The 24,976-nt window shown below is 42.2% G+C and overlaps 2 protein-coding genes and 1 long non-coding RNA gene across 7 annotated transcripts in view; 2 read left to right on the top strand and 1 right to left on the bottom strand.

Moving 5' to 3' along the window:
• The window catches only part of LOC127955336 (butyrophilin subfamily 1 member A1-like), a 270,064-nt gene that overhangs the window by 202,970 nt on the left and 42,118 nt on the right, over positions 1-24,976 (top strand). The gene's annotated exons all lie outside the window — the stretch shown is intronic.
• The window catches only part of LOC127955280 (butyrophilin subfamily 1 member A1), a 144,015-nt gene that overhangs the window by 115,658 nt on the left and 3,381 nt on the right, over positions 1-24,976 (top strand). For 2 of the 5 annotated variants that reach the window (XM_052553451.1, XM_052553450.1), the window contains 4 exons: positions 2,019-2,369; positions 2,948-3,169; positions 3,378-3,485; positions 19,412-19,495. In XM_052553451.1, the coding sequence (XP_052409411.1) occupies positions 2,120-2,369; positions 2,948-3,169; positions 3,378-3,485; positions 19,412-19,495 (664 nt within the window). In that variant the 5' untranslated portion in view covers positions 2,019-2,119. Of the gene's footprint in view, positions 1-2,018; positions 2,370-2,899; positions 3,170-3,377; positions 3,486-19,411; positions 19,496-24,976 lie in introns of all 5 variants that reach the window. The other 3 variants (XM_052553448.1, XM_052553447.1, XM_052553446.1) reach the window with 2 other exon arrangements.
• LOC127955400 (uncharacterized) lies at positions 22,668-24,720 on the bottom strand. The gene is made up of 3 exons (XR_008153409.1): positions 24,613-24,720; positions 24,313-24,462; positions 22,668-24,102 (listed from the first exon to the last, which is right to left on the bottom strand). It is a non-coding gene; the product is annotated as an uncharacterized LOC127955400 (long non-coding RNA).

Here is a 24,976-nt window from a genome sequence, read left to right as displayed (position 1 = left end):
GGGGCTGGCGTCCATAAAGAAGCTTGAAGGGGGAAAACCCCGTAGAAGGCTTGTGGGACCTCTCGCACAGCGAATAACAAGGGCCATAGCCACCTATCCCAATTTTTGGCGTCTTCCTGAACGAACTTACGGATCATGGATTTAAGTGTGCGATTAAATAGTTCGACCAGGCCGTCGGTTTGTGGGTGAAAGACGCTAGTTCGAATTGATTTAATGCCCAACAATCCGTACAGTTCGCGTAGCGTACGTGACATAAACGCCGTGCCCTGATTGGTGAGGATTTCTTTTGGAACCCCCAACTGGGAGATAAGACGAAACAGGGCATCCGCAACACTTTTAGAGGAAATGTTGCGGAGGGCCACCGCTTCAGGATATCGTTTTGCATAATCAACTATGACTAATGCAAAGCGATATCCTCGTGCCGATCGCTCTAATGGCCTGATGAGGTCCATACCAATTCTCTCAGAGGGGACCTGCATGAAGGGAAGAGGGTGCAAAGGCGTTTTTGGGGCGGCCGGTGGGTTCACCAACTGACATTCCGGACAAGATGCGCACCACCTAGGCACGTTGTCATGAATGCCCGGCCAAAAGAAACGGGTCATGAGGCGATTTAGTGTTGCTGCCTGTCCCAAATGGCCCGCCATAGGGTTGGAATGAGCCGCATGGAAAAGCATTTCCCTGCGGCTCTTCGGAATTAACTATTGGGTTGTATTCACTTTTGTCCAAGCGTCTTGGGTCACTCGATACAACCGGTCTTTTAAAATGGCAAAATACGGATAGGTGAGCGCGAGGGCAGGTTGGAGAGGCTGGCCATCGATGGAGCAGACCTGTTGAAATGCATGCTTTAATCTCATCCTGAGACTGCTCCAGAGGAAAGTCATCACGCTCCGAGAGAATCAGTCTCCCGATTTCGTTCGGTTCCCCTGAAGCAGACCCCAGTGGTCCTGGCTCAGTTTCTCCCACCTGTACCCGCGCGGTCTCCTTCTGTGCCTTATTTCCCCAAGAGGCAGCCGCACATAACGACCCCAATAAAACCGTAAACGCGGGCCAATTCGTTCCCAAAATTATCAGATGCCGGAGGTGGGGACTAACCGCCACCTCTACACTTTGCTTTTGTCCCTGGAATTGAATAATAATTGGGACAACAGGATACTCCACCACATCCCCGTATACGCATTGCACCTTAACCACGTGGCTTGTATCCAATGCCCCCGGTTGAATCAGGCTTTGATGGATTGATCGGCGGTCCTTCTTCCTTCCCGGGTTTCGGCACCAGTGTAGTATGCTTGTTGGAGGAAAGGAAGAGGACAAAGGGGTCGGCTGGACTGCTGACGTATTTATTTAACAAAATATAACTGAAACTTTACAAACACCAAATGGTGACTTCTATTCTGACACATTTGCACAACACTTTCGGTTTACTCCTTCCGGTTTCTGTTTCGGGTCAGCAGTCCGTAGGTGTTTCTCAATGTCAAGGAAGGATCCTCGGAAGCCAGTATTTCAAGGATGCTACGTCATCGACATCCGTCGAAGGACTTTTCCAATGTCGAGGATCCTCGGAATTTCAACCAAGGACTGAGTCCTTCGTTCGAAGAATATCCCATACATAGGAAAGGATGCATATGTGTATCCTTTGCACTCTTCGCGCTCTCAAATCACCCACAATCCTATGCGCGCAGCTTTGCTATCTAATGTTATTTCAAAAATTAACTTACTAGCCTGTTCCATTTACGTGTTCTCCGTATGCTAAAGAGGACTCTCACCTAGCCTCTGAAGGAAGTGACTTGGAAGGATCAGTCCTACCAAGGAAGTATCCTTGACATTGAGAAACGCCACGTCTCTCTCTCCCTTGCTTCAGTCTCTCCTGGCGTTTTATACTCTCTCCACGCCAATTACTGAAACAAGAAACAGGTGATGATAATTTTTGCCCAAACCACTCACTTACCGCTCGTCTCCTGATCCTCTCTCCCGCTGCAGACTTCGCTAAACCATCCTTTCCTCTTTTTCTCTTGTAACAGAGCGGTATGAAGTCGTGGGATCTGCAGATCCTGTGTTTGCTGTAGCTGGTGAAGATGTGATTCTGCCCTGTTCAGTCAAACCCAGCATCAGTGTAGTGGACATGAGAGTGGAGTGGTTTAGATCTGATCAGAAAGACTCACAAGTGCATCTTTATGAGGATCATGAAGACAAAAACACAGATCAGATTCAGTCCTACAGAGGGAGAACAAAACTGAATCATCCAGAACTACAGAGAGGAGATGCATCACTCAAACTCTCATCAGTCCGAGTCTCTGATGAAGGACTTTATAAGTGTTTTATTCAGTCCAAATCCTGGTATGATGATACCACTGTAGATGTCAGAGTTGAAGGTGAGTAAACCAGTGAAAACTAAAGGCTGGGATACACTACACAACTTCTAAAACCTACAGATTTTAAAACCATACACTTAATGACTTTGTAAATAGTCACAAAGTAAAGCTGGTCATCACACATTAAACGACTGAGGATCACACACCACCAGACATTCAGGTTTTTCTGACAACAAACTCACACAGAAACATGTGTCTTGTCGCTAGGAGACACATGAGAAATGAAAACAATATGTGTTCTAAAATCAGCTCAAAATATCAAACATGTTTGGATGGAATCAAAGTCTGACTTAAAAAAAATCATACATCTGTGTCCATCATAAACTCCATGATTTTGTAGGAAATCTGTCAACTCAGATCTGCATACTGGCTCTGACTTTCATCAACATCTTTTCAGAGTCAACTTCTCCAGACCGTAAATTGGGGAAAAATCAGGGCAAAAGTGGTGTAGTGTATTCCAGCCTTAACATGCTCTAACTAACTTTAAAATGCCAGAACAACAACAGAATTATATTCTTGTTGGTCTGTAGCTGTAGGACGTCCTCCAGTGATCACTGTAGATGGGTTTGATCATTCAGGAGGGCTTCATCTTCAGTGTGAATCTGAAGGCTGGTATCCTGAACCTGATCTTGAGTGGCTGGACAGTAAAGGAGTCAGTTTGAGTTCGGAAACTACAGAGACACACAGAAACACAGACAGATTCAGTGTGAAACATACCATTACTGTACATCACAGTGACAAGATTCACTGCAGAGTCAGACTGAGACATCACATGATTGAGGCACTGATTATCAGCTCAAGTAAGTACTGACTTTTATTACTGTAAGTTTTTCATCTTGTTGTGGTATTTTTGATGTAGTAAAAAGATTCCAGTCCATTACATTATTTAAAGCTAAAACATTTTACTGTCTATGTACAACTCAGAACTGAACATTTTATATGTTTTAATAATTTCATTAAAATATGTTTATTTTACGCAATGTGCTTAATTACTGTTTTGTTTTGCAGGTAATATGTTTAGTTCTTGGAGGACTTCAGTCATCATGATTTCAATTGCTGTTGTGCTCAGTGTGATTGTTGGAATACTGACAGCTGTGTTTGCTCGTAAAAACAGAGGTAAAATACTTGTTTTCTTATTGTATATATTTTATGTAAATAAGGCAGTATGGTGATCATTTTTAAGGCAAGGCAAGTTTATTTATTTAGCACATTTCATACACAATAGTAAATCATACAAATAATCACAACATTAAAAGCAAAGTATTAAAATGTTAAAATTAAAATTAAAATTAATTAAATTAATTTGAGAAGTAAAATATGAGGATTGTAGTTTCTCTGCAGTGGTTCAGACTGTAGGATTGTAGAATGACTAAAGAAACGTTAACAGCACAATGGTATAAAATTGTCTGTTTTCTTGTCTATTACCCCCCACTGCCACTTATACCAACCACAGAAATAAGAGTAGTTAGAACAGATAAATATGTGGGAGAGCATTGATATTATGTGACTATATTGTATTGCAATAGTTAGCATTTTAAACTTTAATGTTGAATTGAGACTAGTTAGCAGCAAGCACATAATTTATAATGGGAATGGTTTAATAACAGTATTTCATTATGCTTATACTTGAACTGGTTACAAAATAGATGAAGGATGGTAAAACACAAACAGTTAAATGTAGCTTATGTAAATGTAAACTTATCTGAGAAAGAGAGAGAGTCTCAAGAGGAGGGCCTTATCCCTTCCTTGACCATGTGACTGACACATCTGGCACATCTGCAGCAGCTGGATTTAGAGGTGTTTCAGACACATCTGTAGAACTGAACCGGATGTGTGGTTTGGTAAAGTGTGTTTTCTGCCAGTCACCCCAGCGTTGTCTTTAATTGAGGTCATTCATGATGCAGCAGGGCCTGTCTCCTCTCATGCCAGTGTTTTCTGTCCAGACAAGATTGAGATTCTGGACAAAAGCAGTGCATTACCTGGCAGAAAATACTGATGGTTGAATTTTTATCAATATGTTACTTCTAATAAACAGGGTGGCCGTGGGTCCTTGAAAGTCTTAATATTAATATTTTGGGTCACAATTCTGCAAAACGTTCTCCTGTCACTGACAGACTCAGTGACTGTTTACAATCATTAGACAGGCAGATTTCCCCCCAGCTGTAGTTACTGCTACAGTTAACTGTCCAGCCTCCTAGCTAGTTTTAAATGGGTTAATGCAAGTTTATTGAAAAATGGCTTGAGAGTTTTGTTTGCCCGACCGGACAAATAGCTTGTTTGCCAAAAAAAAAAAAAAAAATTGAAGCATCAAAACGTGAGAATGATTCTTTGGATTTTACTACATTCAACCTAAACAGTGATTGATAATGAATAATGTATTTATGGTATCAAGGTCGCGCTATTTAGGCTTGTGCAGCCTGTAAGACAGTGGTTCCCAACCACGTTCCTGGAAATGAGTAAAAGAGCTGAATGGTACACAAAGATACTCACAGAAGAAACATACTGAGGTTAAAATTCAGAATGTTGAGTTTTTTATTTATTTATAACACGTAGCTAAGCAACATACCATAACAATTGGGGCTATTTGCCAAATATTCTCATGATTGCAAATGTTACAATGATTTTACGTAAAATAAACAAGTAGTTAGGCAGTCATGTAATTAGGTTTCTTACATTTCAGACACAATATTGACTGTTTTACAAACTAAAATAGTTTCAAACAAAGATCACAGCAGATGTACAGTATTGTTCAAAATAATAGCAGTACAATGTGACTAACCAGAATAATCAAGGTTTTTAGTATATTTTTTATTGCTACGTGGCAAACAAGTTACCAGTAGGTTCAGTAGATTGTCAGAAAACAAACAAGACCCAGCATTCATGATATGCACGCTCTTAAGGCTGTGCAATTGGGCAATTAGTTGAAAGGGGTGTGTTCAAAAAAATAGCAGTATCTACCCTTTGACTGTACAAACTCAAAACTATTTTGTACAAACATTTTTTTTTTCTGGGATTTAGCAATCCTGTGAATCACTAAACTAATATTTAGTTGTATGACCACAGTTTTTTAAAACTGCTTGACATCTGTGTGGCATGGAGTCAACCAACTTGTGGCACCTCTCAGCTGTTATTCCACTCCATGATTCTTTAACAACATTCCACAATTCATTCACATTTCTTGGTTTTGCTTCAGAAACAGCATTTTTGATATCACCCCACAAGTTCTCAATTGGATTAAGGTCTGGAGATTGGGCTGGCCACTCCATAACATTAATTTTGTTGGTTTGGAACCAAGACTTTGCCCGTTTACTCGTGTGTTTTGGGTCATTGTCTTGTTGAAACAACCATTTCAAGGGCATGTCCTCTTCAGCATAGGGCAACATGACCTCTTCAAGTATTTTAACATATGCAAACTGATCCATGATCCCTGGTATGCGATAAATAGGCCCAACACCATAGTAGGAGAAACATGCCCATATCATGATGCTTGCACCTCCATGCTTCACTGTCTTCACTGTGTACTGTGGCTTGAATTCAGAGTTTGGGGGTCGTCTCACAAACTGCCTGTGGCCCTTGGACCCAAAAAGAACAATTTTACTCTCATCAGTCCACAAAATGTTCCTCCATTTCTCTGTAGGCCAGTTGATGTGTTCTTTGGCAAATTGTAACCTCTTCTGCACATGCCTTTTTTTAACAGAGGGACTTTGCGGGGGATTCTTGAAAATAGATTAGCTTCACACAGACGTCTTCTAACTGTCACAGTACTTACAGGTAACTCCAGACTGTCTTTGATCATCCTGGAGGTGATCATTGGCTGAGCCTTTGCCATTCTGGTTATTCTTCTATCCATTCTGATGGTTGTCTTCCGTTTTCTTCCACGTCTCTCTGGTTTTGCTCTCCATTTTAAGGCATTGGAGATCATTTTAGCTGAACAGCCTATCATTTTTTGCACCTCTTTATAGGTTTTCCCCTCTCTAATCAACGTTTTAATCAAAGTACGCTGCTCTTCTGAACAATGTCTTGAACGACCCATTTTCCTCAGCTTTCAAATGCATGTTCAACAAGTGTTGGCTTCATCCTTAAATAGGGGCCACCTGATTCACACCTGTTTCTTCACAAAATTTATGACCTCAGTGATTGAATGCCACACTGCTATTTTTTTGAACACACCCCTTTCAACTAATTCAACTAATTGCCCAATTGCACAGCCTTAAGAGCGTGCATATCATGAATGCTGGGTCTCATTTGTTTTCTGAGAATCTACTGAACCTACTGGTAACTTGTTTGCCACGTAGCAATAAAAAAATATACGAAAAACCTTGATTATTCTGGTTAGTCACATTGTACTGCTATTATTTTGAACAATACTGTATTTGTTTGATTACATTTTTTTTTACAATCACTTTGCTATGATTTTCAGAACCTTGATGTCATTTTTCAAAACTCTAAACTGTCACGGTTGGTAAACCATGATCTCTGGGTTTTGCACTTTGTGGGTGAAGTCTGTGTGTTACGCATCTGCACTGATTAGTTTGTGGGCGTCTCCGTTAATTGTCATCAGCTGCAGCTGTCACTCATTACTCTCCCTCTATATAATGGCTTGTCTCACGTCTTGTGTTTGAGAGAGCGTTGTTTCATGTCGATAACTGTGCTTTGCTTTTGTGTTGATCTGCGTTTGGATGTCCGTGTCTTCCCCCCGGAACCCCGTCCACTCATCGCAACCATCACAAGCATCAACACTTACCTTCGGCTTGATTCCCTGCAGTTCCTGTGCCACCCTCTCCTGCTGCCAACTCACCACCACCATCTGGATTCCTCACCGCCTTCCACCATCTTGGATTATCATCTTCCCAGCGTTGTTTGTGTTCCAGTTTGTTTTGTTTTTGTCTTTAATTAAACCTTGTTCATACTCGCACTTGTTTCCAGCTTCTCCTTCACCCAGTCGTCACAGAACGCTCTCACCATCATGGAAGCAGCGAGCACCACTTCACTATCTGACTTCATCCATCACAGCGTCAATCGTATGGATCAGCAGTAGGAGAGCATGATATACATCGGACATGCGACCCAAGCGCTGGTGACACAGGTGTCAGAGCTCACCCAGCGGATTCATCAACTCCCCTCTCCCACTGCGCCCATCGCACCGCCTACGCTGCCCGTCCCCCCAGGGGACCTCCCAGGACCACTTCCAGCCAGAGCCGCGACTTCCGGCGCCAGAGAATTATTACGGTGGGCCAACCTTCTACAAAACTTTCCTTAAGTGTTCCATGCACTTTGCCTTACAGCCCCGCACCTTTGCCACCGAGGAGTCGAAGGTTGCGTTCACCCTGACTCTACTATCCGGCAAAGCCTCCCTATGGGGGACAGTGGTGTGGGAAAACCAACATCCGTATTGCGCCTCGTTCCACACCCTCTTGGAGGAGATGAGACGGGTCTTCGATCGAGCGCGGCTGGTAGGGAAGCTGCCCACCAGCTCTCTGAACTACATCAAGGGAAATCTTCTGTCACGGATTACTCCATCCAGTTCCGCACCCTGGCGGCCACGTGCCAGTGGAACGAGGCGGCGCAGTGGGATCGATTCCTGCATGGGCTGGCCGACTGTGTTCAGAAGGAGATCTACCTCCTCGAGCTGCCCCCTTCACTCAACGGTCTTATCTTACCTAGCTGCCCGGATTAATCGTTTGGGTAGACAGAACAGTCCTACACGCCATCCCATCTCTCCGGAAAAGGGCGGCTCGAGTCGAGAGAACACGGTCCGTTCCGTCGATGACCACGAACCCATGCAGGTGGGTATAGCTCTGCTGTCCCGGAGGGAGAGAGAGTGGCGAAGGTCCTAAGGATTGTGTCCATACTGCGGAGGCTCAGGACATTCCATCGATTCCTGCCCGGTGAAAAGAGCCACCCCGGTAGTAAAGATGAGGATACTATCGGGTGGGATCGCCACCAGGAAGTCTTCAACTACATCATCGACTCTCCTTCCGGTGAAACTGCGGTGGGAGAATCACACTAACGACTGTCACGCCCTTCTGGACTCTGGAGCCGAAGGTAACTTCATTGACTCTATCCTTGCAAGTCACTTGAACATTCCTGTCCTTCCCATGTCTCAGCCCATCCATGTCACTGCACTCGGCCAGGAACTGCCACACGTCACCCACCATATGGAACCCATCACTCTGCTCACATCTGGCAACCACTGTGAAACCATATCCTTTTTCCTCATTGACTCCTCCATAGCTCCCATTGTTTTTAGTCACCCCTGGTTAATCAAACATAATCCACGAGTGGATTGGGGTTCCAACACTGTCACATTGTGGAGTGAAAGTTGTCATGAGTCTTATCTGGTTTCTGCTTGTCCTGTTGTGACTGTTTCTGTCTTTCAGAAAGAGAACATGGTGTTAACAAACGTGCCCGCAGAGTACATGGACCTGAAGGAGGTGTTCAGTAAGTCCCGTGCTGCTTCTCTTACTCCGCATCGTCCCTATGACTGTGTGATAGACTTAGTGCCAGGTAAGTCTCCGCCTATAGGCAAACTATACTCTCTTTGTATTCCGGAGAGGGAGGCCATGGAGAAATACATTTCTGATTCCTTGGCATCGAGGTTCATCCGCCCTTCCTCTTCTCCAGTGGGGGCGGGATTCTTTTTTGTGGGTAAGAAGGATGGTTCTCTGCGACCTAGCAGTGCTGTCCCGACGTGCTGCCTCGGACGATAAGGTACATCCATGCGCGTTTTTCTCCCATCGTTTATCTCCTGCTGAATGCAATTATGACATTGGTAACAGATAATTGTTGTCCGTCAAATTAGCTTTAGAGGAGTGGCGTCACTGGTTGGAAGGCTCAGGGGTACCTTTCATTGTTTGAACCGATCATAAGAATTTAGAGTACATTAGAACTGCCAAAAGACTCAATTCCAGGCAGGCTCAGTGGGCACTTTTTTTTGGTCATTTTGATTTTACTCTATCGTACTGCCCGGGTTCCAAAAATGTCATACCTGATTCTTTATCAAGTATTTTTGATCCCTTCGCCTGCCCGGTTACTCCAGAGTGTATTTTACCTGAGAAAGTAGTTGTCTCGGCACTCGTATGGGAGGTTGAGTCGAAGGTCAAGACGGCCTTAGAAGGGGTAACGCCTCCGTCTGGTTGTCCACCGAATCATTTATTTGTGCCAGAGGAGTTACGGTCCAAAGTCATTCAGTGGGGTAACGTTGCTTGTCATCCAGGGATAAGTCGAACTAATGGGTTAGTTAAACAACGATTCTGGTGGCCATTTATGGCTCGTGACGTCCACGATTTTGTTTTGGCTTGCTCAATTTGCGCCAGTGGTAAGTCATCTAACCGACCTCCTGATGGGCTCCTTCAACCGCTGTCTGTCCCTTTGAGACCCTGGTCCCACATCGCACTAGATTTTGTTACCGCCTTTCCCCCCTCTAATGGCATAACGGACGTTTTGACCGTAGTGGACCGGTTCTCGAAGGCGGCACATTTCATTCCCTTGCTCAAATTGCAGACAGCCAAGGAGACAGCGGTCACTGTCCTAGATCAAGTGTTCTGGCTTCATGGCCTCCCGGTAGACATGGTTTCTGACAGGGGATCTCAATTTATATCCAAATTTTGAATAAAGAGTTTTGTAAGTTGCTAGGAGCGTCAGTTAGCCTGTCTTCGGGTTACCATCCCCAGAGTAACGGGCAGTCTGAGCGAGCCAACCAAGATTTAGAGAGGACGTTGCGATGTTTGGTCTCCAAGAATCCTTCTTCCTGGAGCCAACAACTCTCTATGGTGGAGTACGCTCACAATTCGTTACCAGTGTCAGCCATAGGCCTTTCTCTGTTTCAGTGCAGTTTAGGTTACCAGCCAACAGTTTTTCCCAGTCAGGAATCTGAAGTCACGGTCCCTTCCGCTCACGCGTTTGTCCAGAGGTGCCACCACACCTGAACCAGAGGCCGCGAGACTCTGCTCCGTGTGAGGGAGCGCACTACTAAGGCCAAGGCCGATCGCCACCGGTCAAAGCCTCCCATTTACGTCGTGGGTCAAAAAGTGTGGCTTTCTACCAATAACATTCCTCTGCTATCCGTATCTAACAAGTTAGCTCCCAAAAAGGCGAAGTTGATCGCTGGCGCCGATACAGGATGGCTGCCTTCGTGACGAGCTCTGCATATGTTTTTGTGTTTTTGTTAGTTTGTCCTGTCTTTAGTTATATTCCTGCCATCAGTTTCACCAGGGAAAAACTGCTGAACATTCGGCAGAACGCACCACAAGATGTTTTTCCGGATTTCAATTATTCAGATGTTTTAGTGAACGTTGTTATCGGAGGAGCGGCAGCGCTGATCAAGCGCTTCAGGACGCGCAGACGGGGGAAGCGAGCGGGAGCGCTCGTCAGACTCAGGAAGCGCGGATTTCGAACGCCGTTGCCTAGCATCCATCTGGCAAATCTCCGCTCTCTACCCAACAAAACGGACGAACTCCTTCTGCTTTCTCGGACAAATAAGGATTTCACACACTCTGCTGCTCTGTGTTTCACGGAAACCTGGCTGAATGACACCATACCGGACAGCGCGCTCCATCTGCCGGACTTTCAGCTGTTTAGAGCGGATCGCGAATCAGAATCGACTGGGAAATCGCGAGGTGGCGGGACATGCTTTTACATCAATGAACGGTGGTGTACAGATGTAACTGTGTTAAAGAAGACGTGCTGCTCAAATCTCGAAACACTGTTCATTAACTGCAAGCCGTTCTATTCACCGCGGGAGTTTCACTCGTTCATTCTGGTCAGTGTTTACATCCATCCTCAAGCACATGTGAGCTCAGCTTTACAGAAACTCGCTGATCAGATCACAGAGACAGAACAACAACACCCGGACTCTGTTTTAATCATTCTCGGGGACTTTAATAAAGCCAATCTGTCCCGTGAACTGCCAAAATACAGACAGCATGTTACATGTCCCACAAGAGACAGTAATATATTGGATCACTGTTACACCACAATAAAGGATGCATTTCACTCTGTTCCACGAGCAGCTTTGGGACGTTCTGATCACCTTCTGGTTCATCTTATACCGTCCTACAGGCAGAAACAAGGACTGTAAAAAGATGGACTAATGAAGCAGAGCAGGATTTACAATCTTGTTTTGACCTCACTGATTGGAGTGTTTTTGAAGCTGCTGCCACCGATCTGGATGAACTCACAGAGACCGTAACATCATATATCAGTTTCTGTGAGGATATGTGTATTCCTACAAAGACTCAAATAATTTACAATAATGACAAACCGTGGTTCACTGCAAAACTCAGACAGCTCCGTCAGGCCAAAGAAGATGCTTACGTGAAGGGGGACAATGTCTTGTATAAACAGGCTAAATACATATTGGAAAAGGAGATCAAAGTGGCAAAGAGGAATTATTCTGAAAGAATAAGGACTCAGTTCACTTCCAACGACTCCGCATCAGTGTGGAAAAGTCTAAAGAAGATCACCAATTACAAGACACCACCCCCCAGCACTGTAGAGAATCAACGACTGGCAGACGATCTGAACGAGTTTTACTGCAGGTTTGAAAGAACACCCATCACCTGCCCTGAACGCCTCCCCACAAAACCATTCACACCCTTCACAACTCCTGCAACCAGCCCTGAATGCCTCTCCAAACTACCGTTCACACCATTAACAGCTCCTGCAACCCATCCTGAACACCTCTCCAATCAAGCACTCTCACCATTCACACCTCCTGCATCCCCCCTCTCAGGTGGGGCACCTGCAATTCAGATCAGCGAGGATGCGGTGCGCCAGGTCTTCCGGAAGCAGAAAAGGAAAAAAGCACCAGGCCCAGATTGTGTTACACCAGCCTGTCTGAAATCCTGTGCTGACCAGCTGGCCCCCATCTTCACACAGATCTTCAACAGATCGCTGGAGCTGTGCGAAGTCCCTTCATGCCTCAAACGTTCCACCATCATCCCCATCCCTAAGAAACCAAAAATTACAGGACTAAATGACTACAGGCCTGTGGCTCTAACGTCTGTGGTCATGAAGTCATTTGAAAAACTGGTGCTGGCCCACCTGAAGGACATCACTGGGCCCTTGCTGGATCCTCTTCAGTTTGCCTACAGAGCAAACAGGTCTGTGGACGATGCAGTAAACATCGGACTGCATCATGTTCTGCAACACCTAGACAGACCGGGGACTTATGTGAGGATCCTGTTTGTGGACTTCAGCTCGGCCTTCAACACGATCATCCCAAACCTCCTCCTGCCCAAACTAAATCAGCTCTCCGTGCCCACCTCCGTCTGTCAGTGGATCAACAGCTTCCTGACAGACAGGCAGCAGCTAGTGAGGCTGGGAAAATACACATCCAGCACCCATACAATCAGCACCGGAGCTCCCCAGGGCTGAGTTCTCTCCCCACTGCTCTTCTCCCTGTACACCAACGATTGCACATCTAAGGACCCCTCTGTCAAGCTCCTGAAGTTTGCAGATGACACCACACTCATCGGCCTCATTCAGGACGGTGACGAGTCTGCTTACAGACAGGAGGTAAAAGAGCTGGCTGTCTGGTGCAGTCTCAACAACCTGGAGCTTAACACCCTCAAAACAGTGGAGATGATCGTGGACTTCAGGAGAAACTCCCCCCACTCACCATCATGAACAGCACTGTGACTGCAGTGGAGTCATTCAGGTTCCTGGGAACCACCATCTCTCAGGACCTGAAGTGGGACATTCACATTGACTCCATCGTAAAAAAGGCCCAGCAGAGGTTGTACTTTCTCCGCCAGCTGAGGAAGTTTAACCTGCCACAGGAGCTGCTGAAACAGTTCTACTCCACCATCATTGAATCCATCCTCTGCACTTCAGTAACTGTCTGGTTCAGCTCAGCTTCTAAATCTGACCTCAGAAGACTACAGAGGGTAGTCCGGACTGCTGAGCGAATCATCGGTTCAACTCTCCCATCTATTCAAGAACTGTACTTATCCAGAGTGAGAAAAATGGCTGTCAAAATCCCTCTGGACCCCTCACATCCAGCACACTCCCTCTTTGAACTGTTGCCATCTGGTCGACGCTACAGAGCACTGAGCACCAGAACGACCAGACACAGGACCAGTTTCTTCCCTCAGGCAATCCATCTTATGAACAGCTGATAATAATGGCGAACACACTACACTTTATATTTATATACACACACACTTTATTTATCTAACACACATACTTAGTATACACTTAAATTTTGCACACAATATATATGTACATACATAACTTCATTTTGTAATATACCTGCCTACAATTGTCATTTGTATATTGTCATTCACTATCTACTTATTTGTATTTTTTATTCTTTTATTATGTGTTTTATGTTCTGTCTCTGTCATTCTGTTGTACTTAGGAGCTTCTGTCACGAAAACAAATTCCTCGTATGTGTAAACATACCTGGCAATAAAGCTCATTCTGATTCTGATTCTGAAATTTATTGGCCTGTTTACTATCACCAAGATCATTAGTCCGGTGACAGTCCACCTCAAACTACCTCCAGCATACAGGAGGATACATCCTGCCTTTAATGTGTCCAAAATTAAACCCGTGTTTTATGCACGTATTAATCTGCCTAATCCGGTTCCCCTGCCGCCGCATCTCGTAGATGGGGAACCGACATATTCGGTCAATCGTATTCTGGACTCTAGACGGAGGGGCCAAGGATTCCAGTACCTGGTGAACTGGGAAGGTTACGGTCCGGAGGAGAGGAGTTGGGTACCTGCTAGGGACATATTGGATCACTCCCTTATTGATGATTACAATCAGCAGGTAGGCCCTTCTGGGAACTCCAGGAGGCGTTCTTAGAGGGGGTACTGTCAAGGTTGGTAAACCGTGATCTCTGGGTTTTGCACTTTGTGGGTGAAGTCTGTGTGTTACGCGTCTGCACTGATTAGTTCGTGGGTGTCTCCATTAATTGTCATCAGCAGCAGCTGTCACTCATTACTCTCCCTCTATATAATGGCTTGTCTCACCTCTTGTGTTTGTGAGAGGGTTGTTTCATGTCGATAACTGTGCTTTCCTTTTGTGTTGTTCTGCGTTTGGATGTCCGTGTCTTCCCCCCGGAACCCCGTCCACTCATCGCAACCATCACAAGCATCACCACTTACCTTCGGCTCGATTCCCCGCAGTTCCTGTGCCACCCTCTCCTGCTGCCAACTCACCACCCCCATCTGGATTCCTCACCGCCTTCCACCATCTTGGATTATCGCCTTCCCAGCATTGTTTGTGTTCCAGTTTGTTTTGTTTTTGTCTTTAATTAAACCTTGTTCATACTCGCACTTGTTTCCAGCTTCTCCTTCACCCAGTCGTCACATAAACACAAAATGTTTATCACTAGTAACACAGGCTGTCTAATGTTCAAAACACTGCATTGTGCATTCACATCTTTAAAGAAATCTTGCACAATCATTGGTTCACAACACAAATTTACTCTGAAATACCATTGAAACATAACTATAGATCACCCACACATACAAGCAGCTGATAGTTTCACTGTGTCATTGTTCTTACAATCATTAAATATTGTAGAACAAAATACAGGTTTCTTTATGGTACTACATGTACAGTAAATACATCTCTGTAAAAGTACTGCAGTAGATACTACAGACAGTGGAATCATTGAACAAAGTTTGTACTATATTGATGAAAAACACTACAGTACAATCACAACATTTGATTTATTTGAATCAAAGCAAAAATAATTAGCTATGAAATAGAAAGTACTGTAAAACATCAAATGCAGTGTTCCTCAACTTGCTTGTACTGTAAGAAACAAAACTGTGTTGCGGATTTGGCCACAGATTCTCATCATTTTCATTAGCCAAACATCTTGGAAAAAACCTTCAGGGTATGGCGAATCCAGGCCTGACATTGGTCTGCTGTGAGGTCATTGCAGGCGTCATCCATGGCCTGGAGAAGAGTGACTTGTTCATGAGGGTGCCTATCATGAACCTTCCATCTCCATGCAGAGAAGAATTCCTCAGTCAGGAAGGGAGAGTATGGGGGTAACTACAGGGTGGTAAATTGTGCATGGGCCTGAAACCATGCTTACATCACATGAGCATGACGTAACCTGACATTGTCCCACACAATGACATAGGTCACACCTTCAGCTCTACAAACCTGATCGAGATAATCAAGAAATGTGACATGGAGAGCTGCATTATATGGTCCGATATGAAGTCTGCGTCCCACCACACCATCTTCTGATATAGCCACACATGATAACGTTGGCCCCACGTTGTCCAGGTACTTGGATGGTTGCCCGCTGGCCAATTCGACCTCTCCTCCTTGTCTTGGCCAGATTAAAACTGGCCTCATCCAAATATATGAATTTGTCATGGTTATAATCAGCATCCAGCTCCATCACCCTCTAAAAATACATTTTGGAAAGATTTAGAGATTACTGTACAATGTAGAATTTTTGGGAATGTTTTTACAACAGCCATCTTGAAACTGAACTTACCTGAACATACTCAGTCCTCATTTGCTTCACTCTGTCTGCATTTCTTTCGAAAGGCACACAGTAAAGTTGTTTTATAGATACCTGGTGCCTTTTCAGTACGCGTGCAATAGTAGGCAAACTTATGGATCCCACATTGTTGAACATGTCTTCATTGTCCAAGATATTCTGGCAAATTTCTGTAAGGTGAATATCATTTCTGGCCTGAACCAATTCGACCACAGCCTGCTCTTGTTGGTCAGTTAGAATTTTGCCTCTGCCTCCACTATTTGGCCTGATCACAATTCTACAGGGAACATTAGAGTAAAAAGACACTTGGTCACATCACCTATTCTGTGATACACATCGGTATGCAGTCATTTGACAATTGAGAGTAGCATAATGTTTAGTGCATGCTGATAACTTACCGGTTCTCAGTGCGGAAAGTTCTGATTATTGAGGCCACGGTTGACCTCCTGAGGTTTGGTTGTAACATTGTAGCCGCCTCAGTCATTGTCATGCCATGATTTATTACATGGTCTACAACTTTTGCCTGGATTTCATTGTTGCCGCTGTCTTGGTCCGTGGTCTTGTCCTCTACCACGTTCCCCCACACCTCTCAATCGAGGCCCATGACCACCTCTCAGAAGTGGTGCCTGTCCCCTGCCTTTTCTTTTAACCAACCCATCTTCCTCCAACCACTGCTTGACCTCCATTGTGTCCTGGATTACTTGCTGGCTCCATGTTACGTATCACTGTGCTCTTGCAATTGGATCCCAATCAAGTCTTTACTATATACTCATTCCACAATGTGCACTCAATCATCAGTAACGAGTTGGCAGAATAGGACAAACAATTACAAGTGCCTGCATCTATACAGTGCAGTACTGTCAATACTGTAAATAGTTTGAAAAGGTGGTACAGTATTTGGGGCCATAGATACAGTGTCTAATGAAGCATTATGATAAAATATTAAGCTACATCTATGGATATTAGGGTCTAATTGGTTCATGCTCCACGCTAATTGGTGACAATGAATCTCGTTATCTTGAACCTTTCATGATTTACAGTAAACATGGAAAATTGTTTGTCTGTTTCCATAAAACTATGCATTAAGAGTAATGCAACAGTTACTTATCATTTTGAGCAGCTGTATCAATTGATAGTTAGATCATTGTAAGGAAATGAATAGACACTCATTTGAAATGTAATGTGTGAAATGCTTTTTGAAATAGAAGTACTTTGATTTTAAGTTGTGTCATATTGAACAGGTGATTTTTGTTGAATGAACAAATGATCTAAGTTTTATGTGTATTGTATCAAAGCAATTGAGAAAAGGGTTAGAGTTTTGAAAAATGTGAATTTTTATAATTGGTTGTGAGTTTTATGTCTAGAGTTGTGAAAAATGACATCAAGGTCCTGAAGATAGTAAAAACAAAGTGATTGTAAAAAACTGTAAAGCCGTTAAATTGTCAATTTTAAGAATTTTACATGAAATATGATGCATACATTTATTAAGGTAAGATAAGTGTCAATCAAATGAATGAATAAATGACTGGATGACTTAATGATTAAGACATTTACCACCACCTACTGGCAAGTTTTAGTTTATTATTTAAAGTATCATTTCATTATAGAAATAATTTTATGTTTTCATAGTAATAATAATACATTTAAGAAAATAAATTATTAAAGTTATAGTTCACCCAACCAAAAATGACAATTCTATCATCATTAAATCACATGGTCCAAAAGAGTTTATGTAATAAATTTGATCAAACAAAATATTTATTGCTGAACCTACTTTTTGTAAACTCTGTTTGATGCTTTGCACAACAATGACTTTAAATAATCTTTTCAGAGTAATTTCTCCAAATATGATGTGCGATTAATTAGATTAATTAATCACCACATCATAATTAATATTAATCGCTTACCAGCCCTGATATATATGTATATTACATTTAACAAATTAAGAATTACATCATACGTACGTAAAATAATGTGTGATTTCCATCAGAGGTTTGTTTTAAATTTCGTATAAGGTGGGATTAAAAAAGGCTTTAAAAGTCTTAAATTTATCTTGTTCATATCTGTAGATACCCTGAATACAAGACTGAATAAGACAATTCACCTCTGTTATGGCTCCATTAAGGGGGCAATGAAATCTATTTCAGGTGAAGCAACTTAGCTTAAAGGGGGGGTGAAATGCTATTTCATGCATACTGAGTTTTTTACACTGTTAAAGAGTTGGATTCCCATGCTAAACATGGACAAAGTTTCAAAAATTTTGTTGTACCTTTGAAGGAGTATTTCTGTTCCAAAAATACTCCTTCCGGTTTGTCACAAGTTTCGGAAAGTTTTTTTTCGAGTATGGCTCTGTGTGACGTTAGATGGAGCGGAATTTCCTTGTATGGGTGCTAAGGGCGCGTCTGCTGGATGGAGTTTATTTTTACAGAGCAACAGAGTTGTGCAAGTGTTTGTGTTTGTTCCCCTGCATTTCGAAGATGCTTGTTTTACAAACAAGGCCCAGGTTGACGCTGGATTTGCACATCGTTTATTTCTTAAGGATAATGCAATCCCAACGAAAAAGGGTCACGACCGTGTGTTGGAACCACAGGCGGTGAGTAAAACTGCTTCAAATAATATCTCTGTGTTGTTAACTTAGCTATCGGCCCGTAAGCACATCAAGTAAACAACATGCGAAAAAAAACCGGGAAAAATCGGTACAGACTATCTTTCTCTTATGAATATAATAAAACTAAAGACTTTTTGGAGTTATGAAGGATGCAGTACTACTCTATAGGTACTCAAGATTAACAGGATATTGAGTGAAAACGAGCATTTCACCCCCCCCCCCCCCCCCCCCCCCAACAATTCAGCTGTGTCTACATCTGTTTCACATCGTGAGTGTCAGTGGAGCATGAGAAGCACATTTTGTGGCTGCCCATGTTAATGAATCATTCATGCTGCAGCTGATCCAGAAAGAGCAACACTAAAAGTATTTTCAACCACATCATTATTTCTGTGCTACAGACATTTAAATAACAGAAGTACTGGGATAAAGTACCCATTAGTTTTAGTATTTTGTAAGTATTAACTGTCCATACATTGCACTTGAAAAAGAAGCAATTGTGTCTATTTTTGGTGAATTAAATGTAAATATTTTTAAATATTTTTTTAAAAAGTACAAGATTAGGCTAACTGAATATATGTGATATCAAATATCAAAACACAAATGTAATCTAAATGTAATCCAAAAGTAATCAGATTATGTTACCAAAATGGGTAATCTAAGAGGTTATATTACTGACTACAATTTTTTTTATGTAATCTGTAATCAGTAACTGATTACAATTAATCTACCAATCTCTATTAGTTAGTTAATAGTAAGAATTAGTCCCCAAACTAAAGTGTGATCAATAAGTTAATTCAGTATTAAGTCTGTTATCATACAAAAAATATTTATACTTGTATTCATATATTTTTTTAGTATATCTTAGGTCATGTAATTTGTAGTTATTTTTCACAAATTATATTTGTATTTGTTGTCTGAATGCTGTTTTCTCTTGTCTTTATTCTGAATCTTCAGATTACGATCGACTACAGAATGAGAAGAGAACACTACAGAATGAGAAGAGAACACTACAGAATGAGAAGAGAAGACTACAACATGGTGAATGTATCTTTATTACATTATAGATTTAAAGTCAGCCATAAAACACTGTTTTAACTGTGTGTATTTTTTTTTTTTATGTTTATCTTGGATCTGGTAAATGGTCACCAGTTGTTTATATAATTTACAGTATATTTATTCAGATACTGTTATGGCTGGTTGCAAAAACAATATATAGAGCTGGATCTGAGCACAACCGGTATTGTTTAGTGAAAAAAAACACAAAAGAAACAAAGCACACTGACAAAAAACAGCAAACTGAGCAACCAACTTAAAAATTATTTATGATATTCATTAGAAGTTCTTTTAAATGCTGTTAGTGAACTAGTAGTCGAGTAGATTTCCACAAACGCTCAAATTATGACAGGTTTATTTATAATTCATTGAAGGAGTGAAGTTAAACAGAGGACCTGCTCTGGATTTCATTGGAGCAATTTCATCTAAGACTGAAGAAAGTACTCATTAAAATGTTATACTTAAAAGGTAACACTTTATAATAACTGCATGCTATTAATCATTAGTTAAGCATTAGGAAACAGTTAATTCATCATTTATAAAGCATTAATAGACATTTATAGGCAGTTTATAAATACAGATATAAATGCTTTATACCTGATTTTAAAGCATATCTATAATGTATTTAATAATTGTTTTTTCATACTTAATGATCAATTTATCATTTCTAAATTAAGTATAGCATTATTTACACACCAGTTATTAAGGAGTTGTCCGTGGTTCATAAGATCACTTAGAAATTGTAAGTAAATGATTAATAAACTATTTAAATGTGCATTCATGCATCTATTTATTCAGACATATAGTAATAGTTACTTATAGTGTTAATAAATGGTTTATTAACATTTATTTCTTCTGTAATTCAGGGTTAATTCAGGTAGTTATAAAACATATGTAGTTGTTAGTTAACTATTTTTGTGAGCTCATCTAAAGTGAGGACTATTTATGCCTTGTAAAGCTTTTACAAATGAGATTTAAAGGCTTTTAATATTTCTATGTTCTGTATCACTGTGTTGTGTTTGCTTCCGTTTTTTTGTTTAGAAGATAACTGAGCCTTTAAATATCCTTTATAAATGCTTTACAAGGCATAACTAGTCCTCACTTTAGATGAGCTCACATAAATAGTTAACTGACCACTACTAAATGCTTTATAACTACCTGAATTTACTACATTTCTTGTGATCTTATGAATCACTGGCAACTCCTAAATAACTGGTTTGTAAATAATGCTATACTTCATTGAGAAATGATAAATTGATCATGAATAAAGTATGAAAATACAATTATTAAACACATTATAGATATGCTTTTAAATAAAGAATAAAGCCTTTATATCTGTATTTATAAGCTGCTTATTAATGTCTATTAATGCTTTATAAATTATGAATTATCTGTTAACTAATGCTTAATTAATGATTAATAGTGTGCAGTTATTATAAAGTGTTACCAAACTGGTAAGACTGCAACAGAGCAAATTTTGAAAATATATGAAATAAGATTTACTGAATTACATTGAATAAAATATCAATTAATTACAAAATGTTTGTATAAAGTGTTGGGAATGATCACTATCCATTCCTTATTTTGTTAGATTTTTTACATTTTCAAATACTGAGTAACAAAAATGTTTTCTATGTGTTCCCTTTCTAACAAGATTTTAATGTTTGACTGTAATCACAATGTCAAACCTGATACTTGTCTAACCAAAAATATCTAAACCTTGACAAAAGTCTTTTAGAATGTATCTAAATGCAAAACCCCCCCAAAAATGAAGAAATTATGTCTAAAAAAAGCGAGAATCCAAAAGCCTCTTATATCTGTACAGGGTCGTAATACAAGAGTTTATGCAACATTACACTAATTTTTTTATTGTTTAATGTCTCCAGATGGTCCAATTCTCACTTCAAAAAAAAAAAAAAAAAAAAAAAATTGTTTAAATGCCTTCACTCTATTTTAATGTGAAATATTGCATTTATTAAATAATAGTAAAGAAATAGACTATACTATAATACTATATTATATACTATATTTATATATAAATCAAATATGTATTCTAATGGAAAATAATATATCATTAAAATGTTAGAAATGAGAAAGTAGCTCATTAAAATTGTATAAATATTGCATAGTATCATAAAATTCCCTGAAAATCATGAATAATAATCAAAAATATATTATTGAACAAAAATGTATTACATTTATTTTCTTGTAAAAATAAAAATAAAAGTTAAATTTCAAGGCTTTGATCACTTTTGACTGCGAAGGAGACAAGTGTGACTCCTAAATGAAGAGGGACAGAGGGTTAACAAACATTATATAATGCTTAACAGATCACTACTTAATATATATTCAAATAGTTAGAAACATAAGATAATGTGCTCATTAATGTTTACCAAACATTATCTAATGTTCAACAGATAAATAATGTAAATTACAATGTTCATAAATGTCATTACTTAACTTAATTCATATGATCATGCATGGTTTGAAAATCTACAGATGATTTTAACAGATGTTATAAAATGACGAAAGCTTTTGTTAATGTACAACATTTTTGCTGTTGTTCTGCGCCGCCCTGGTGGGCTTCTGTCTCGACCGCACAGATGCGGTAGTCTTCTGCGCCGCCCTGGGGGACTTCTGTCTGGACTGCATGGCTCCAATTCCACCTTGCTCCTATCTGGATTCCTGCCCTGTCGGTTCGGCCCTGGGACACTGAACGTTATGTCCTTCCTGGACTTGTGTTTGGTTGTTGTTTTGTTTTTGTTTTTGCTCCTTTTCTCTCTGTTTCCATCTATGGACCTGGCCCTCCGTCCCTCCCCCTGATCCTCTGCCAGTCCACCTCCCTACTGGGCTACTTGTTTTTGTATTTCTCTCTGTTTCCCTCTATGGTCCTGGCCCTCCGTCCCTCCCCACCACATCCGTTCGGTCGAGACAGAAGCTCACCAGGGCAGCGCAGAAGACCACCACTTCCAAGCAGTCGAGACAGAAGCCCACCAGGGCGGGGCAGAAGACCACCACAGTGGGATCGATGACACAGGAGAGCAATTCTTGTTAGGCAAGTCTGAAACAGAGAACATGAACAAGTTAAGGGTGGCCTCCGTGGCCACGACAGGATCAGTCGAGCGCTCAGAGAGTTCGGCTGAGACGTGACGAGGTTCTGGAAGTTCCGCAGAAATGAGGAGAGGCTATGGTAGTTCAGCCGAGACTAAGAGAGGCTCTAGTAGTTCAGCAGAGACATTGGGAGGCTCTGGTAGTTCAGCAGAGACGCGGATAGGCTCTGGTAGTTCAGCAGAGACGTGGGGAAGCTCTGGTAGTTCCGCAGAGACGTGGAGAGGCTCTGGTATTAATTACTAATATTGATAGTTCATCGTCTAGCTGACTACGTCTTGTATTATTATTTTTTTTTTTTTTTTTTCTAAAATCCTGTCAAACGTGCACAAACTACTAGCTACTACTAAATATTGTAGAAACATAATTTTCTGTAAAGTTACTTTGTAACGATTTGTATTGTAAAAAGCGCTATACAAATAAACTTTAATTGAATTGAATTGGTAGTTCCGCAGAGACGTGGAGAGACTCTGGTAATACCGTGGTGTTTAGACTGGATTCAGGAAGATCATTGGTGACCTGACTCTGCTCATTAAGGTCATTGGTGACTTGCATTTGCTCATGAAGATCAATGGTGACTAGCCTTTGCCCATGAAGATCAATGGTGACATGACTCTGCTCATGCAGATCAATGGTGACTTGCCTTTGCCCATGAAGAACACTGGTGACTGGACTTTGCCCATGAAGATCACTGGTGACTTGCCCTTGCCCATGAAGATCAATGGTGAGGTGCCTCTGTCCATGAATACAAATGGTGACTTGCCTTTGCCCATGAATATCAATGGTGACTTGACTCTGCTCATGAAGATCATTGGTGACTTGACTCTCCTCATTAAGTTCATTGGTGACTTGCATTTGTTCATGAAGATCAATGGTGATTTGCCTTTGCCCATGAAGAACACTGGTGACTGGACTTTGCCCATGAAGATCAATGGTGAGGTGCCTCTGTCCATGAATATCAATGGTGACTTGCCTTTGCCCATGAAGAACACCGGTGACTTGACTTGACTCTGGAGTGTCAACAGTGACTAGCCCTGACTCTGGAGTGTCAACGGTGACTAGCCCTGACTCTGGAGTGTCAACGGGGACTTGACCTGGCTCTGGAGTGTCAACGGTGACTTGACCTGGCTCTGGAGTGTCAACGGTGACTTGACCTGACTCTGGAGTGTCAACGGTGACTAGCCCTGACTCTGGAGTGTCAACGGTGACTAGCCCTGACTCTGGAGTGTCAACGGTGACTTGACCTGACTATGGAGTGTCAACGGTGACTTGATCTGGCTCTGGAGGGTCAACGGGAACCTGACTCGACTTTGGAGTGTCAACGGTGACTTGACCTGACTCTGGAGTGTCAACGGGAACCTGACTCGACTCTGGAGTGTCAACGGTGACTTGACCTGACTCTGGAGTGTCAACGGGGACTTGACCTGACTCTGGAGTGTCAACGGGGACTTGACCTGACTCTGGAGTGTCAACGGTGACTTGACCTGGCTCTGGAGTGTCAACGGGGACTTGACCTGACTCTGGAGTGTCAACGGTGACTAGCCCTGACTCTGGAGTGTCAACGGTGACTAGCCCTGACTCTGGAGTGTCAACGGGGACTTGACCTGACTCTGGAGTGTCAACGGTGACTTGACCTGACTCTGGAGGGTCAACGGGAACCTGACTCGACTCTGGAGTGTCAACGGTGACTTGACCTGACTCTGGAGTGTCAACGGTGACTAGCCCTGACTCTGGAGTGTCAACGGGGACTTGACCTGACTCTGGAGTGTCAACGGTGACTTGACCTGGCTCTGGAGTGTCAACGGGGACTTGACCTGACTCTGGAGTGTCAACGGTGACTTGACCTGACTCTGGAGTGTCAACGGTGACTAGCCCTGACTCTGGAGTGTCAACGGTGACTAGCCCTGACTCTGGAGTGTCAACGGGGACTTGACCTGACTCTGGAGTGTCAACGGTGACTTGACCTGACTCTGGAGTGTCAACGGTGACTTGACCTGACTCTGGAGTGTCAACGGGAACCTGACTCGACTCTGGAGGGTCAACGGGAACCTGACTCGACTCTGGAGGGTCAACGGAACCTGACTCGACTCTGGAGGGTCCACGGGAACCTGACTCGACTCTGGAGGGTCAACGGGAACCTGACTCGACTCTGGAAGGTCAACGAGAACCTGACTCGACTCTGCAGGGTCAACGAGAACCTCACTCAACTCTGGAGGGTCAACGAGAACCTCACTCGACTCTGGAGGGTCAACGAGAACCTGACTCGACTCTGGAGGGTCAACTGTGGCTGTCATCTTGGGCAGTGGTGCTGGGCCGGCGGCCATCTTGGGCAGTGGTGCTGGGCTGGCGACCACCTTG

Source organism: Carassius gibelio, chromosome A3 (assembly GCF_023724105.1).
Source record: "Carassius gibelio isolate Cgi1373 ecotype wild population from Czech Republic chromosome A3, carGib1.2-hapl.c, whole genome shotgun sequence".
NCBI lineage: Eukaryota > Metazoa > Chordata > Actinopteri > Cypriniformes > Cyprinidae > Carassius > Carassius gibelio.
This window is presented reverse-complemented; position numbering and strand designations above follow the sequence as displayed.